Source organism: Centruroides sculpturatus, unplaced genomic scaffold, assembly GCF_000671375.1.
Source record: "Centruroides sculpturatus isolate CEXI.00-Female unplaced genomic scaffold, Cexi_2.0 scaffold46, whole genome shotgun sequence".
NCBI lineage: Eukaryota > Metazoa > Arthropoda > Arachnida > Scorpiones > Buthidae > Centruroides > Centruroides sculpturatus.
This window is the reverse complement of record NW_019384418.1, coordinates 639,159-658,098: the sequence shown is the minus strand read 5'-3', so window position 1 is coordinate 658,098 and position 18,940 is coordinate 639,159. Positions and strand designations below refer to the sequence as shown.

Below are 18,940 nucleotides of genomic sequence, written 5' to 3'. Positions count from 1 at the left end.
GAGAATATAACAGAGAATAAACTGCCCAAATACCCTTAAACAAAGGAAAAGTACGTCCTTTATGAAGGCATAGAGCCTTTACTACATGAAAATGAAAATTAATGAATACACTGTGTACAGTAATTTACCTGATAAGACAGACCTCAGAAAAATACTTTATGAGAGCTTTTATACTTTTATAAAGCTGTCTATAATGAAAATTAATTAACTAAGGATTTTTTTGCCCTGCCAGGGTGTGGCCGAGTTATCCGGAGTGCCGGGTTATCGAGAGCCGAGTTTTCGAGGTTCTACTGTATTGATAATTAAATGCAACATTTAATTTCCTTACTGCTAAAAGGTTTTCATGGTGATTATTTAGTGTTTTTATACAGCAGTTAAGTGATTTAATCAGTTTATGCTTTCAGGAAAAACACTACATATTACAGAAAAAACTATTTAGGCTTCAAAATTTGGGTTTGTTAATTAAAACACATTTCATAATTCTGTTTTCTTATGTATTGTAAATTCTATTCATAAAAATTTACATGTATTAATTTATTAATATTTATTTTTATTGCAAATATTCTTATTAAAATCTTTCAAATTTGTTTTAAACAGGTCTGTTGAAATGTGTCAACTAGCCTATCTACTTTATTATATAACTATTTATAAAACTATAATAAAATGCTAATTTTATTAAAAATCCTTGGAAGTATAAGTTTCTGTATCATATATAGTTTAAATTCTAACTTATTGTTTGAATTTTAAATGAAAAATGTAAATAAATGAATAATTTTATCTACAACTTTTTGAATTAAAAAAAAATTCAAAACTATTTTTTTTATCACAGTTTTCTCTTAAAAATTTTAATGATGTTCTTATTTAATGAAATACAGGATAGAAAACAAAATTCAATACATTGAATGCATTTTTGTAAAATAAGCATATTACATTACATTTATTAATTCAGTTTAATAAATGTGTACTGCATTTTAAATTTTTCATTTAGAACATATTATAAACTCAAATTTTGCAATAATAACAAATATAGCATTTAAAAAAAATAATTTGTACAATGTTTAGATGAGAAAAACATAATATATATCAATATATACAATTATAAATTATAATACAAAAAGCAATAGTAATATTTCTCATCTTTATCAAATTATACAATAAATGCTGAAATTAAAATTTACAAGATTTACAATTCTCATACATGTATACATTCAATTCAGCAAGATAAATTTTCCAATATATAATTTGACAATTTTTTATATATTTTTAATCAATAATTTACAAAATAGATAATAGAATATAATGTTGTATATAAAACGGGACTGGTGATAAAAAAGATTATCGGCATTAGCTAAAGATAATAAATACCTAATACGTTTGGGGACACTCCAAGGTAAATTGGTCGTTAATTCCACACTTTGTTTGGAACAGCAGGTAATTCACGTACATGGCAGAATATTCTTCGTTTAATAATCTGCAATGTCGTCTTCACTGAAGGTCTCCCCCTGCAGGCTGTTGCTCGTGTGGCGGGCTAGCAGGACATGGCTTGGTAGGTTCCTCAACCTTATCAATAAATGAAAAATAAACACTGAAATTTGTCTACTTTGTATCTATAATGCTAATTATTGATAGAATAACCCAGAAGCATTACTTCAATAGATCAGAGTTAAGAGATACAATACAGCATGCTCAAGTTGTAAAATGTTAGTACTAACCAGAGTTGGGGAAGATCTTGCAGGTTCCCTCTCTCTATGTACAGGTACATGAAAAAAAAGAAATTAAAGAAAGATTCATTTGTGTCCTGTTTCCCTTACGTTAGACCAGATCATCATTTAAAAGAAAATTAAAGTGTATAAAAGTGTAATTTGTTGAAAATAATTAAAACAAATAATTACATGCATAATTAATAAAATTTACTCTTTTATAAAGGCTATCCAACAAAGACTAAGTATGTTGATACAAAATGTAAAATTATTCTGAATCAATCATGCGTACAGAAATAATTTTTTAAAATTTTGTCAGTTGATTATCATCTTATGTTTATATATCCAATTTATTAAAAGAACATATTCCCTGTATTTTTTCAAATTATATATTTTTAAGTATATTCACAATATGCTTGCAGTTAGTAACAGTAAAAAATTTGTTTACTATTGAATAAACAAAAATTGAGGATATCTAACACAGTATCTCTCTTCAATCTTTATTTCCAACATGCATCTTCATGCAAATGCTTAACATTTTTAGTAAGTTTCTAAAATAAAAGATAAATAATTTACTCAAAATAACCTCTCAGAATGGTATGCTATCTTATTTTAGAAATAAGATAAACTATCTTATCTTTTATTTCTAAAATAAGATTTATACCATTGTAGTCTCTATTTTGTAACTTTAAAAATAGAAGTTCTCTAATTTAATTACTATCATATCAAGTTATTACAAACATGTTTTACAGCATATAAGACACAATTTCCATAAAAAAAAAACAAACAAAATGTATGTTATATGTGAAGCTGCAACCTCTGATAGATTAATGAATTCCCAAAATGGCCTTCAGTATGCTACAGATAATAATAGCAGGTGGGCTAGTTAGAAGTTATCATCATCATTGAGAGTTTTCAATTAAATAATAATGATGAATAAAAATGTTATTTGCTTTTGCATGTATTCATATTGAATATTTTAATGGTAAATTTTAATTGTAAATGACTTCCTTTAAACTTCTCTACTTCCTTAATAAATAAAAGTTTGCATTTTAATTTTAATGTTTAACCAGAATACAGTAAAAAAACTGGGGCCAAAGTTGCAAGATAGCTTAATTAAATACACTAAATAATTTCTCCTAAATATTCTGTACTAAAATGGAAGTGCATCTTATATGCCATAAAATATGATAAATATATTTAATAAATTAATTTTAAAATTTTAGTACACTATTAATGAGTTTAGTTATTCTTTCTTTAAATTGTTTTTGTTATCAAAGATATATAACATAGTCATAAAATGTACGATACATTCCATTTAGAACTTTTATTAAAATATAAGATTTTCCTTGATAGCAGATATTTACACATTGTTATTTATTTAAATGAATAACCACTAATATATTGAGATTATTTATATAGTTAAATATTTGCAAACATAAATATAATAATTTTATATATACTATCTGTATTTGGACACCTATGCACGTAGTTGATTTCCCATCTATGTCACAGCTAAGTTATGTATCCAACAACTACAAAATAACTCAGTAATTTTCAACATGGCATGACTACTGGATGACACCTAAGCAACAAGTCTGTTTGGAAAACATCTGCCCTATTTCAGATACCATAATTGAGATACTATTATGTTGTTCTATGATATTTCCACTCGAATTCGAGAACAACCATAGTGCAGCTATGATCTAGTAGACCATATAAAATGACAGATTACAGTCACAGAGTGCTGTAGTAGACAGTGCATCAAAATAGTCTTTCTTCAGTTGCAATACTAATTCAAGAGTTCCAACACTAGTTCTATGGTTAAACTACATTCAATGGTTTCCCATGGTTGAGCATCTGCACAAAGGCCAACATCAGCATAGCCACTACCAAGCATCAATTGGACTGGTGCAGTTTGGCACCACTAAACTGTTGAACAGTGGAAGCAATTTGTAGGCAGTAAATTATACTTCACCATATGATTTTGAATGAATTTAGGTTTGGAGGATGCCCAGTGAATGTCATTTGTCTGCCTGTGTACTCTAACTGTAAAGTATGATGGAGAAAGCAAAATGGTCAGGGCTTCTTTTCATGGTTTGGGATAAGACCTTTAGTTCCAATGATAACAAGTACAATGCTGTTATGATATTCTCAACCCTGTATTTCAATATTATGGTAACAGTTTAGTGAAGGTCCATTTTTGTACCAACAAAACACATCCATCTACAAAACAAAATCCACCATGCATGATTTGATGAGTATTGAGAACTAGATTGGCCTACTAACATCCTGAATCCAAAACCCACTGAACACTTTTGGGATGAATTGTAATGCTGATTGTCCACACCACAATGTCCAAAAGTACCCTATCCATCCTCCACAGATGACTATTTCCTGGGTGAGTTCTGTGTACTTCCTGATTTTTTTCAGTGCATGTGTTTTGTACATTGAGTGTTTGGATATAATGTGTGTAATTTTATTGTATTTCTCAACAAGTGTGATGTCTGGTCTGTTGTGGTAATTGTTTTATCTATTGATTAGGGCTCTGTCATAGTACATTTTGTGCACATTGTTTTCTAATACTGTCTGTGAAATACATTTGTAGTATGGTTCATGGATGTCTAATAAATTTGTTTCTTTGCAAGCTCTTGGTGTATTATATTTGCTACTTGATTATGTCTATGTAAATAATCTGTCTGTGCCAAGAGCTTGCAACCAGAAGTGATGTGGTGTATAGTTTCTGGTATGATGTGACATTTTCCGCACATGTCATTTGTGAGTGTTGTATCTATGATACAACACTCACAAATGTTTTCTGTAGTTTTTAGTATTTATGACCAAAGTGTTTTCTGTAGTTTTTAGTATTTATGACCTGATCCTGTATGCAATCATGAATCCTTACATCTCCCCAAAGCCATTTGATGCAGTTTTGTCAACAAAATCCTGGATCAGGTCATAGGGATGCCTGCCATGGAGTGCCTTTCAAGCCCATGACTACTTAATGGTGTATTATTTGAGTCTTCTAGAATTACTGCTTTATGTTTCTTTGTGTTTGTTTTGTTGTAGTGTTTTGTTGTTCTTGCAGTGTCTGTATTTGTTTGTAGTGGAGATTTACTATGTCAATCAGGCCACGTCTGCCATCTTTACGTGGAAGGGTTAATCTTCCTGTGGTGGATTTAGGATGATGATGTTTATGATTAGTAAGTGTTGTTCTTGTTTTCCTTTGGAGTTGCTCAAGATCTGTGTGAGTCCAATGTATAACTCCAAAAGAATATATGAGTACTGGAATGACATATGTGTTTATTGCTTTAACTGTGTGTTTTGCATTTAACAGTGTTCTGAGAATAGCATTTAATCTATTTTGGTATTCTTTAATTAATCTTTGCTTTATTTGTGTTGTTCTGTTAGTTTGACCTGCTGGAATCCTAAATACTTGTAGAACTTGCCCTCTTCCATGGATTCAATAACATCATTTCCAAGTGCAAAATCTCCTTTCTTCAGGACTCCCTTTTCTATGAGAAGTATTTTGCATTTGTCTAGACCAAACTCCATTTGTGTGATTTGTAGGAGTTGATGAAGTTTAACGTTAGATAATGGGTTCAGGGCTAAGCAGAACCAGAGAAAACTCAAGGAATCTTCTTGAAAAATTCCTCACCTCACCTAATGAATATTTGGTTTGTTTGTATGGAAGTGTTATGAATCCTGAGATATAGTGTTGTTCTCCAGTGCTGCAGTGTTTTGGAAGAATGCAATGAGTGATGGATGTATTTTGTACATGTGTAGAATATGTAGCAGCCAACTGTGTGGAACACTGTCGAATGCTTTTCTGTAGTCTATAGTGTATGTTTCTGTGTTGTTTGTGTGCTTGTTATAGAATGACTGAATCTATGAGTAATTGTTCCTTGCATTCCCTGCAAACCTTTATGTTGTTCTGTAAGAATGTTGTGTTCTTCAACATGTTTGCATATTTTGTTTGCTATATACTATCAATAATTTGTAGTGTGTTGAAAGACATGTAACTGGTCTATATTGTGTGTGGTATTGTTGTTTTTAGGTTTCATGTAGGTGACAGTAGAAAATTTTGGCATGTTGTATGGATTGATGATGATGTTTTAGGTGTTTAGCTAGTTCCAGGTGCAGTGACGTAAACTTTTTGTACTGGAAATTGTGAATGTTATCTACACCAGGTATCTTCTAGTTGTGTTCTGTTCAAAGCATAGCAGATGTCATGTACGTTTATTTCAGCACAGGACATAGTTGGTATGTTGTGCAAGTTTTTTTTCCCTTCCTCAATCCTGCGTCAGCAGTGTGTGTGTGTGACTGCACTGGACCAAAGAGAAGACCAATCATTTGCGAGTGTTTCTTCTGATGGTGTTCCACTGTTCTGTGTATCAGTGGTTGTTTTGATACTAATTTGTCAGTAAAAGAGTTTTTCATTGTTTGCATATAATTTATTTTGTTGTTTTAGTAACAAACATTTGAATCGTTTGCATGTACATGTTTGGCTGCGAGTTTTTGTTTTAGTGTATCAATATATTCTGTAATGTTTGTTATGACATCCATGTTTTGTATGTGTTTTGATTTTCTTGAAATGTTTTTGAGTTGTTTCTTTAATTTGGGTATTATGTTGTTTTTAGTGTATTGTGTTAGCCTGCCTAATTGCTGTCTAATGTCATTTATTTGCATTTATATTCTTCTTTGCCAGGTAGGTTTGTGATAGAATTGTGTTTTATGTGTATTTGTCTAAGATTGTATTTTCAGTTCTTGGTGTCACTACTGTGACTGCCCCAGCATAAACTAATGTATAAATGTCTGAGAGTGTAGAAATCAAATAAATATGGTGTGGTAGTGAGTGTTTACACAATTTAATATTTTTCCTACTACCTTAGACATGTTGATTTTTGGTATTTGCGGCCTGTGTGTGGGATCTGTACCCATATATTTAGTGAGTGTTTCCTAAAATATAAGTGAAAGCATATTAACTAAATCTATGTCTATGTTATCAGTGGTGGATGAAGAAATGTCTGTAGTATCATTAGTGGTACAGGTAACCCCCGTATAACACGGCACTTCTATAGCACGGATTCACTCTTAACACAGTTCAAGAATTGGGAACATCCCCCGTATAACACGGTGCTTTTATAGCACGGGTTCACTCTAACACGGTTCAGGAATTGGGTAAAACTCTCGTACAACATAAAACGTAATAAAGGGTGCGTTCTTTTATACCTCCGCCTAACTCTGCGTGAGCATTCTAATTGTTTTCATGGCTACTTTGAATGCTCTTTCAACAAATAATCAATTTAATGGTTAAATTTTACAATTGGGACCCTTCTTTTGCCTCTAAAAGCTCATTTTAGAATTACAGATTCCTCGATACTATCGATAGTGCGGGTGCCGCCATATTTCTTTCACTGTCGTTCCTAAATGCCTACAAACAACAGCACACTCCCGTTGCAGAGCGACCGCTATTAACGAACTCACCCACAAACTGTTACCAGTTGATGGTGCTCATGCTGAGATCATCATATAAAATGAATAATCCTCTGGTAAAATATTTACTTAAATAATAAATAAGTATTTTACCTATGAAAAAAATGAATAATAAATCCAATTTAAATAAGGATTTAACAACATGTTTTTTAATTTTTGAAACCTAACCCCCCTTTCTGCACTAGTTCTTTGTTTCGTATAACACGATTCGCATAACACAGCAATTTTCTGGAACGTAACTCCCGTGTTATACGGGAATTACCTATAGTTGTTTTGTGTGTGCGCGTGTGTGCGCGCTATTATCAGCACTTGTTGCTGGATTATACTGGTAGGTTACATGATCTTAATTAATGTTAATGTTTCTGTCTGCTGATGTATTGATCAGCAACCTGTTGTTTGATATCTTCAAGTGTTATTTGTGATAAGGTGGTTGTGGATAATTGTTCTTTTTTGATCAACAACCATTTGTACAGTGACAGCGAGGTGAAAATATTATTGTGTGACTCTATGGTGTAGTTGTTGTCTGTACACTGTCATGTTTGTTTTGAGTTTTGTAATGGTGTAGTATGCATAGATGATAAAGTCATTCATTTCCATTGTACATTTCATCCATAAGTTGGTTTTCCAGCTTTTGTAGTCTACGGATGCATTTCCACTAAAACACTAAGCATGGCTACTGTACTGCCCTCACAACTAGTGAGGGCATTGCAGTAGCCATGCTTGGGTGGGCACTGCTTTCATCTCCAGTAGCCAAGGGAGAGTGTGGCCTATTTTTCGTGAGCCTCTGCCTAACCCATGAATGCAGACCTTGTTAACCCAGATGACATCAAAGCTGGTATCAAACTTAGACCTGGTTACTACCATGGTAATTATCTCCACAGAATATGTGTGGTCACTTTTAGCTTCATTTCTCCCAATAGACCTTACTGGCATGGGTGTCCATACCAAAAGCTTGTGCTCCAGTTGGCATTGCTCTATGGATCAGTAAAATTATTGAGCTCTCCCAACCATGACCAGATGGTGACCATGGTAGTGTTGTTATTATTATTTAATCTAAAATATTTTATAGCTCTGTATAAAAAACGTTTTAACAAAACATTCTTATAATTTGTTATAAAAAACAAACAAATAATAAATAAGATTATTATTAATTCAAAATAAAAATTATTTTTGCATAATAAAACAACATATTTTGATTAAAAATAAATTTTTTACATAAAATTATTTTGAGTAAATTGGCTTATGAGTCTCTATTAGATAGCCCAAAATTTTAAATCAATATTTTGATGTGTTTGACATCACAAATAAATTATTGATGAAATAGTTAAACCCAAATCTTAAAAGTGTGTATATCTTACCTGCTTTGCAAGTGTTCTACTTGAACTTGTAAACTTTCTACTTGTTCCTGAAGTTCATCATTTGATCTTTGTAATTTACGAATATTATTTGTGGCACTGTCAACCTGAAAATTTGATAAAATAAAAATTAAAAATCTTATATAACTTATTCTATAAAGTTTTGTATTTTTAATATAAATTATTTACTTCATCTTCTGCAGTAGCCAAATCTTTTTTAAGTTCTTCTATTCGTCCTCTTAACTTTTTAACTTCTGCTTCATATTGTTCTGAACGACGTAAAGCATGTGCTAATTCTGTTGATTTGTCTTGAAGAACCTTTTTGATTTTACCATGGGCATGTTTTAAATCAGCTAATTCCTAATAAGACAAAAGAAATTAAATCAATATATTTAAATTAAACATTTATTAAATTTTTGATTAAATAATATTAATGAAATGATTATTATTTTGATTTTTTTTACAAAATTAAAAGACAAAGTCGTTCTATTATTTTGATATTATCATTCATGAATCATTTGTTTTTCTGAAAAACATATGTCCATCCAATACCAAAACTACTCATTCCTCTTTATTGTGACAAAAGTAGCATTTGCAAAGAACTGAAAAAATAAGAGCATATTTTCTAGATTTTATATCATTACAATAAAATTTATTGACAGTACTTTTATCTTTCTTACAATTAAGGTTTCAATCTAAATATAGATTTAAGTTTTTTTTTCTTTCTTTTTCTTTCAAAAAGATCGTGTTCAATTTCAGTATAAATTTAAACAAAATACAGCAGAACTTCACAATTCAGAGTAATTGGGAAAATCTTGGTCTGAATTAGTGAAAATTCAAATTAGCTAGGTTTCTACTCAAATGTGTATGGTACAGTCCAAAAAGTACACTTTAGTTCACTTATGTCCCTCTGTTAATTATTTGTGTAAATCTGTCAATTACAAACATTTATATAATCTTATTTTAAATCTGTTTTCATAATAAACTGAAGTAAAACCATTCATAAACACGTAATCATTTGAAAAAAAATGTAAATTTTATATACTTGTAATTACCTAATGCAAATATGAGTATATATTTTCATCAACAATTATTGCATAAATGTAATGTACTGTACATATATATTACAGAAGCAAACATAACACTTATAAACTACAGAATGCCAAAATTTATCAGAAAAATTTATAAAAGTTTATCTATAATCAAAGAGAATAACAAATAGTATACTTGTTTCCATTTAAGTATTGAATATATCTACAATAGATGCTTATAATTAACAGCCATTTTTAAACATAATTAGAAAACTGCAGAATTTTCTTCTTACATATCATATATAAAATATTATTTATTGTAAATGCATAAGTTATTATAATAGAAGTAATATTTTTAAAAGGTAATTAAATTTTTTAAAAATTGCTGTTATTATTAGAAAGTTAATAATTAGTAAGTTATTGTAAGTGCAAAGCAACTTACAATAACTTAGTAAGTTATTAAAAGTGCTTATTATTGCTTAATCATTGTGATTAAATTGATGAGATCAATCCTTCGTCAGATGTTTCTCACCCATTTTCACTAAGGGACAAATCCATTTCTTCATATCATGCTGTTTATTCACACTTCCTGGAGATACAACTGAACTACTTTTGGAGATCTCAGTTCCTACAGAGAACCTGAATAGATTTTTCAGCAGAGATTTATTACATGACATGAAATAATATGTATTTGCATTATTCTGTTGTACTTGATGTTGTATCTGTATTTATTGAACAGTGTATTTAAGGCCATATAAAAGCAAAGTGAACTTAATAAGTCCTCTAGAAAATGCCATATCTTATGTATATTTGATTTGTTTAATGTATGAGTTGTAAAGTTTGAGGTGTAGAGTTCTCTAATGTTACATTGTGTTTTCTAAAAATGTAATGAATGTTGATATATTTCGTATAGATTTGTATAGATGTGATGTATGCAATAACCTTGAGTGTAAGATGCTGTTGAATGCCTTCCTGTAATCTATATATTCTACATATAAGTTGAAAAATAAACTACACCAATATAAATTAATTACACCAATTAAATTTTGCTGGATTTATTCCAGCAAAATTTAATAAAATAAAAACGTTTTCAATTGTTTTTCAATGATCATCCTCAGTTACCAAAAATAGAATATTAAATAAAGAATTATTTTATTAAATTTTGCTGGATTTATATTGGTGGTTTACTTTTCAACTGATTCTACTTCCAGTATGTATTTGTTATACGCTACATATAAGATTGTGTGTGTGTTCATAGAATGACAATCTATAAGTAACTGTTTACATTCCATGTGGTTTATACCAGTTTTTTTTTGTTGCTCTGTGAGAATTTTGTGTTTATATGTTGTTTGTGTGTTTATATTGTGAGAATGTTGTTGTTTTATATGATAATATATTTTGTTTGTGATGCAAGGAATGGGTATTTTATAGAGGGTAGGAAGGCACATGATCAGTCAGTATTGTGTATGATTGTTTAGTGTTATTGTTTTTGGGTTTTATATATGTGATGCCCATATAAAAAATTTTGGCATGACTTGTAGATTCTTGGTTTTGTGTGTAAAATGCTTGGTTAGTTCCTGATGGAATGATGTATAATTTTTTTAACATCTTCCAAACTGTGAATTCTTTGTATTGCATGTTGGATATTGTGTATTTCATTTCTACACAAAAAACTGACAGCAGAGTTGATTTTGGGGTCAACCAAAACTTCAAAAATTTTAAAAATGATAGTCAAAAACTAAAAACATTATGCACAGACTGGCTTCGTTATGCCTTTATAATATAGTCCAAAGAATTCCAGAATGTATTTCATAGAATAAACTCAATTTATGACAGACTTCATAGAAAATACAACTTAAGTTTTCCATAACCAATTAATTTGTAAAATACAAAGACCTTTATGTTTAATACAACGAAGATTTAAAATATTACAGATTCGAGATAAACCAAAATATCAATTATGCTACCTCTAATTCATTACAAAAAGNTTCAAGCCCCGCCCCGGGCCAGTTCTTTTATTCCAGAATGTTCTAAATTTATTTATTTAATTATTATTTATTTAATTATTAATTTAATTAAGAGATGGCACCTAACGCCTACCTCTAATTGTCAAATTACTTAGTTCCAATCATTTAAAATAGCCATATTATAGCGCGATAATTAGGCGATCGTTTGGTGTTGTTACTTTCTGACTTTAAAAATAAGTCATGAACAAAACAAATTCATATATTAAATAAGTTTTCAACTAATAATTATATAATGCAAAAACAGAGTCAACAGGGGCAATAAAATAAAATAAAATCTAACTTTCATAAATGCATACTTTGTTTTTTTCATGTAATTCCATTTGCAGTGCTTTTACATCAAAATCAGAAGCTGTTGTCATTTGTTTTGTCTTTCGTTCCAACCTCTCTTCCAAATCTTCAATTTGTGTTCTCAATTTTTTATTTTCCCTCTCCAATGCTAATTTCTCAGTCTCTAGTCTTTCACGACGACCCCATTCAGCAGCATTTTCAGCTTGAAGTCTCTCTAACTAGAATAAGCAAATTGCAAAAAGATACTAATCAATGAATAAAATTGTTCTTAAAATTTGATTTTTCCATATCATATCTGCAATTAATTAAAAGTTGATTATTCTTAAACAATTTACTTTACATTATGATAAAATATTTTATTTCTATTTTCCCTAAAATAACAAAAACTGAATAGCGAGTTTCCTAAAAATAAATGGTGGAAAAATATACATTAAGTGTTATTCATTCCAAAATATGTTTATTGCAATCAGTTAACTCTCAAATAGTTCATGTTTTTGATTGTTTATGGTTATTATTCAAATCAAATGGCATTGCAGCAGCAAATTTGGAACAAAGTCTAAATCTCAAAGCAAAAAGCAAATCAGTCGTGTATGGAAACAATTTATTATAGAACTATAATGATCATTTAGATGAAAGACTACACAAGTCTTGTGACTGGCAGAACACAAATCCAAAATTTTGGTTCCAATGATGATTGAGATTGGATATCATAAGGCCCTGCACAAAATTTTATAAACAAATATTGTTTTTTATACTTATAATGGTCACTAGTACAGCAAACCAGTTAAATCATTTGAATCCCACCACTGAAAAAAGCAGGCAAGTACTTTACTAGACTTTCCCAGCACTTGAACAAGAGGTTAAGGGTATTATTAGGAAGTCCAATAATTTTCAATTATACTAAAATATAAAATTAAAGTAATAACAAAAGCTTAAAAGGAATAGTTTATAGTTTTGTTAAATTATGATAAAAATTCTAAACTTAAATATTTTTTTAAATGGCAAACACTGACACTAACTGAAAGTTAAAATTCTGTAGCACCATCTGTAAAGAGGTATTGTTTAAAAAAAATAACATTTATATCATTAATTATTATTAAAAGCAAAACAGGCTTAATTTTGAGAGTAGAGATGAATTTTTAAAAATATTGTTTGTAAACGCCAATAATGAGTAAAATTTTCATAAAGTTTGACCCCACTCAAGATATGATATGACACCCTCTATCTTCCCATCCCCTTGATTTCTGTATTCAAAACTTTAATAGCATCAGTTCCCCTTATATAAAAGTTACCATGTCAATTTGTTTCTTATCTTTACTCCAACCTGAGATATTAAATGAAACACACAGACATAAACATCCTTTTCTCACTTTTTTATACTTTTTGGATTCAGGAAATGTCGAACTGTTGAGACTTGTAAAAAATACAGTTTATCAAATTTGACATGATTATAATACTTTCCCATGTTATAACAGCCAGGAAAATAAAATGTCAAAAATTCCTTCATTAGAGTAACAGAATAGTTATAATTATGTACAAGACTTATTTTAACAAGCAGTCTGAATATAATACAAAAAAAATATAAACAGCTAGAACAGTAGTTCCAAACTAAAGAGCCAAAAAACAGGTCACCAAGCAATAGTGATTCTAGTGTCAGATGAATTAAAAAATTTACAAAGAACAAAATGCCTTTCTATGTATTATCAACTGTATTTCTGAAGTTTTTACTAGACAGCTAACATTGGGAATGTATTGTATAAAGACAGAATTTATGTTCTATGCATGATTTCAATAAAAATCTGGAGAAATGCCAAGCATATGTTCCTTTGATTACATGATTTAAGTTCCTGTATTTCCTTCTAATTGCCAAGTTGCTTTACCATTAATTTTTCAATTTCCAAACATTTCTAATCACTTAAAAAAAGTTAATCTCTTTATCACAGTACAAGAAGAGATTTCTCTACCATGTGAGTAGAAACAGCTAAATCCTTTTGTACAGTAAATATAAAGTAATTTATGATGATATCATCACTATTTCAAGCTTTGAAAAATTGTTATTGAGTTGCAATTTTCAAATTGCAGACCTACTATGTAACTATCATCTATCTGTCCTTCCCTAATCTTGAGAATGGAATTAGATAGATGAAAATCAAGACCAGATATGACAAATTTAAGAGACAGAAGCCCAACCTAACTATATATGAACTTCCAGTTTTGAACAGAAGTCACATGATTTTTTAAATCAAGATATGATTAAAGATTGCAGCCCAGCATTGTGACAATGTCATAAGTGCATGTGACAATTATCTTATTCTGAGTAATATAAGGTAAATAATTTATAATTAGATATTAATATTTAATAACAGATTGTTATTAGTTGTCATTGCAATCAATTAAATAATTAAAAAAAATTGGATTTTTGAGTTGATGTTCATATATAAGAAAACAGTAATTTAGACAAGGATAATCTTATCAGTAAAATAATTTGAAAAATGCTTGTTTCTCAGCATAATTTTAACATCAACTGAAACAGTATATAAATTTAGGAAATTAAGAAATCTTAGCTCAAAATTTAAAACTTGTGATAAAATATTAAAAAGAAAAAGGGACTGCACACCAGTGGAACTAACTATGAATAAGCAATGAGAATAACAAACAAGATTTTGATATTTTAACTTCACTTGAAAGTAATTCCACAATTGACCTGTTGGCCAATCCCACAGTATTTACTAACAGTCTGCCTCAACCTTCATACAATTGTTTAAGTGTGCCGTAAGTCCAAAAAGATTGGAAAATACTGGGCTAGAATACATAAAAGTGACATACATAAAGAATTTTTAGGCTTCTGCATTTTTTTATCTAAAATAAATACAAGTATGATTATATCCTGATTCCTCAATTTAACTTACTTGGGCTGATAAAGACCCCACTATACCAAATACAAAACTCTGATCAATATCAGGTTAATCCAGAAATGGGAATGCAAAATGTATGAGTCACCCCAGTGATATTTTAATGCATACTGTAGTACATATATGTGAGTTCAAATTTTCTCAGTATTTTCAAGTATCTTCTGTAACATTCTACTGTCTTAATTATTCATTGTTTGTGTAGTTCTGAGAAAAATATGAAAGAAAGGAACACCAATACCAGATGCGTCACTGCAGTACTTTCTGATGTCACTCAATCTACTTATAGTTGAAGATGCATACAGACATCAAATGATGGTTTCTACAGGAATGAAAGCATAACAAGTAATTTTAGTGCAACATTTATTATTTGAAAGTTTTAGACTTGTGTAAAACTTAAGGTTTTGAGCATTTACATATCCTTAGTCATTTTCTGCCTCTAGGCAAAAGAATTTTCTTCCATTGCACAATCAGCAGAAGTGATGAGGACGAAAGCCATGAAGAGATGAGAGAGAAGAGAATAATATTTACATTTCAGACTATGGCATTGACACAATTGACAAAAAGAAGGCAATGGTGACAAAAAGAAGGCAATGGCAAAAAAGAAGACAGTGTAGAAGTGAGCTCTGAGGCAAATGGAAGAAGTTACATAGGTAGAAATGAGCAAACTAAATGGTAAGAAAAACCACCTCCAAATCATGTTGTTCTCATAAACTGAAAAAAAATCCATAAGTCTAAAACACTTGAAATATGTTTGCCTGCATTGCATGAGCAATGTTAAATAAGGCATTACTGTTAAGTATGTAAATGTTTCTTTTAAATAAAATTTGAATCATATGTTTTGTTAGGAATTATTTTAGAGCTGTTTGATATGCTTTCAAAATTTTTTAATACTTATTACAAAAACTATCTTGAAAGCTGATTACATCAATGAATTTCTTTTGGAAAGCAAATCATTATTCTAATTATTTCTAATTCCAATTCTAATTGTGCTAATGATGAAAATTCTATTTAATATAAATTTTCCATGATATATTAATTATATATTTATCAAAAATATGTAATATATATAGTTAGTTATAATTTTATAAATATAACCATGACAAAAAGAATTATATCAGAATTTATCAATAATTTTATTCAATAATTAGAACAATGATTAATTTGTCAAGAAATTTACTAACAATGGAGTTTTGAAATTTAAAGTGCAATTTCTTATATTATATAACTTATGATAACAACATGAATCTGATTTTATTTGAAACTGGTAAATTATTGAAATTCTTGAATTTTTACTTAATTAGTAACTAGTAGTGAAGTTTTTACTCAAAATTAATCTATTTTATGATTCTGTTAAAAAACTAAGAACAAAGTAAACAAATATATAATTTTAAAATATTCTGCATATAATTTTTGCAACTTTCAATCCAATTAATGAATGAATTCATTTTTAGTTCCAATAAGTGTTAATTTATGAGTATATTAGCAGTCTTTCCTAATAATGATATATTTATTGGTCAAAAATAAAGTAATTATAATTATATTATATAGTTTATTAATTATTAATTATATAACAATCATTAATGTTAACAAGATTAACTGATAGAACTCTACATAATTAGTTTAGTGATTCAAATAATTAGCAGCTTTATCAATTAAAAAAAATTGATTCTCAGTTAAGAAAACACTCAATTTATATTTTTGCACAACTATACTAACTTACATTGTAATCAATTACAATGTAAATTATAAATGTAAAATCTTTGCTAGATCAAAGGCCATACTAAAGATGTACAATAAAAGACAGCACCTTTCTAACAGAATGTATTAGCTAGGAATTTGGATATTTCCTGGAACAATACAGAAGTTCTTGGAATTTTAAGAATCAGAAAAAATCATTGCATTACAGAAGTGTCATGGATTTTCAAAAAAGCCTACAAACTGATGTAACTAATTGATGGGATTCTGATTATTTATCTACCTTGAAAATAACAATTTTATTGACATAATTTTGACAAATATATTCAAACAGATTTTTATTTTTGTTGTTTGATGTTTAATTTTATACCTTAAGTACATTAGCAATGAATTAAACAATAAAGTTATTTTTTTTTTATAATTTTTGTCATAAGTACAACAATCATTTGTTTACACTTTTGCATGCTTATCTCCATATTAACCAGCATTCCTGAAGATGATTTACAACTTCTTCAGCAATATAAAATAACACATTATTTTTCTTATGCTTTTTGTTATATTTTTACCATTAAAACATTGTTTTGTTTTTTGAGTTATATAATATTTATATATAAATTATACTTAAACACTGAAAATTTTCTATATTCATTAAAAGAACATGCAAGAATCAAATAAGAAAAATTTTTGAAAATTATTATAAACTCAATAAAAGAAATCTACAAAATAAATTATGTTGACAAAAACTAACAATTTGATTTATCATATATTTTTTAAAATTACAAATATAAAAATCACAAACACAATAAGCATATAAATCTTAAGAACAATAAACATTTGAAAAATAATAATTCAATCTATTAGAATTGAGAGAAATTTCCAATTATTTGTGAAATATGAAAAATTATTATTATTTGAAATATGAATTGCTATGATTTAAAGCAAATTACTCAGTATCACTTATGATTAGTAATTATCATATCTTATTCTAACCCCATCATGAATCTCAACACCATTTCTACTCTTTAAAACAGATATGGCAAAGCATCTTTATGTTAATATATTCAAAAGATAATTTTGAACATAAAAAATGTAAAACAGGTGAAAAACTTCAAATAGTGAGAATTAACATATATCATAATTTATAATATACATTAATTCTATTGAGTTAATTAATATAAAATAATTTGATAAGCAGAACTGTAATATTTAATTTTTTCTTTTAAGAAATGCATATTTTAAAAATAAAATATCAAATTATTTTTGAGCATAAAAAAATTTTGTTAAAAATAAAATTTCAATACTTACTTCTGCTCTTAATTCTGACAATCTCTGATCTAAAGTAGTACGATTATTAGCTTCATCTTCTAAATCTAATCTGATACTATCTATTTCATCTTGATGTTCAGCTTTCATTTGATTCAACTAAAAATTTATATCATTAATTTGTAAAGTAATATTTAATATTCATTTTCTTTACAAATATAAATTGCCAGTGATTGTAGCTACAATTTTCTAAATTCTCTCAAAATTCACTCACCTATGAGCCTTTTCAAAAAAGGAAAAATTTTTGTTTTGTAATATTGTTCTTAAAATTTTAGCATAAAAAAGTATAATTAAACAATAATTTACTGAGACAAAGATTATTACAAAAATCATAACAATCAACACAAAAATTTACATATAAACATATATAAATATCCAAAATATCATCTTAATTAACTGATTGTTATCAACATTGTATATTCATAATCATTAATTTCTATTTATTTATTATAATTCTCAACTAGGGTTCAGAATTATGTTTCCTGAACCAGCAAGTTTCAACCTTCTATGATTAGTATTATCATCACAGAAGAGGTGCAGAATGTCTGATCACATAAAAAAGGTTTTGGTAGTCCCATGTTAATTTGCAATAGAAAATTAATATTATGGCAATAGCCACAAAAATGTTACTATAAAATGGAGTAGCATTTTGGCTAAACCTACAAACATTATTTTGAAATATTCACCAAAATACAGGAAAATCATGTGTTTTAAAAGTGAAATTGAAATGTTGTTTACTTTGTTTCTAATCAGTTCAGTCACTTGTTACATCACTGTTTACTTTCATAGTTATGCACTAGAAGTAAAGGCAAGTTGATGTTACTTACTAAACCACAGTTTGAAATTTTCATGGAAAACAAACTGAAACAGAGCTTTAAAAAAAACTGAAAAAAAATCTGTTTTTATTTCAAAACTCTCTTCAACATTACTTAGTGAATAAAATTTTATCTTGAATTAAAATGAAATCATCATTCATTTCCCACATAGAAAATTTGACAATTAATAAACAGTTTTTAAAAACTTTTACTGAAGTTTCTGAATTAAATAGCTAAATAAAGTTTTATCATTATTTTCCTTTATATTTCATATTTTTATATATTTATTATACAATAA

The 18,940-nt window shown here is 28.4% G+C and overlaps 1 protein-coding gene across 6 annotated transcripts in view; it reads right to left on the bottom strand.

Annotated features, from left to right (window-relative positions):
- Window positions 1–1,091: 1,091 nt before the first annotated feature.
- LOC111619296 (coiled-coil domain-containing protein 102A-like) overlaps window positions 1,092–18,940 on the bottom strand; it is a 47,583-nt gene continuing 29,734 nt past the window's right edge. For 2 of the 6 annotated variants that reach the window (XM_023360988.1, XM_023360987.1), the window contains 6 exons: window positions 17,810–17,926; window positions 11,906–12,115; window positions 8,741–8,911; window positions 8,555–8,658; window positions 1,713–1,746; window positions 1,092–1,560 (listed from right to left, as the gene is read on the bottom strand). In XM_023360988.1, the coding sequence (XP_023216756.1) occupies window positions 1,486–1,560; window positions 1,713–1,746; window positions 8,555–8,658; window positions 8,741–8,911; window positions 11,906–12,115; window positions 17,810–17,926 (711 nt within the window). In that variant the 3' untranslated portion in view covers window positions 1,092–1,485. Of the gene's footprint in view, window positions 1,561–1,648; window positions 1,747–8,554; window positions 8,659–8,740; window positions 8,912–11,905; window positions 12,116–17,809; window positions 17,927–18,940 lie in introns of all 6 variants that reach the window. The other 4 variants (XM_023360990.1, XM_023360989.1, XM_023360992.1 and 1 more) reach the window with 4 other exon arrangements.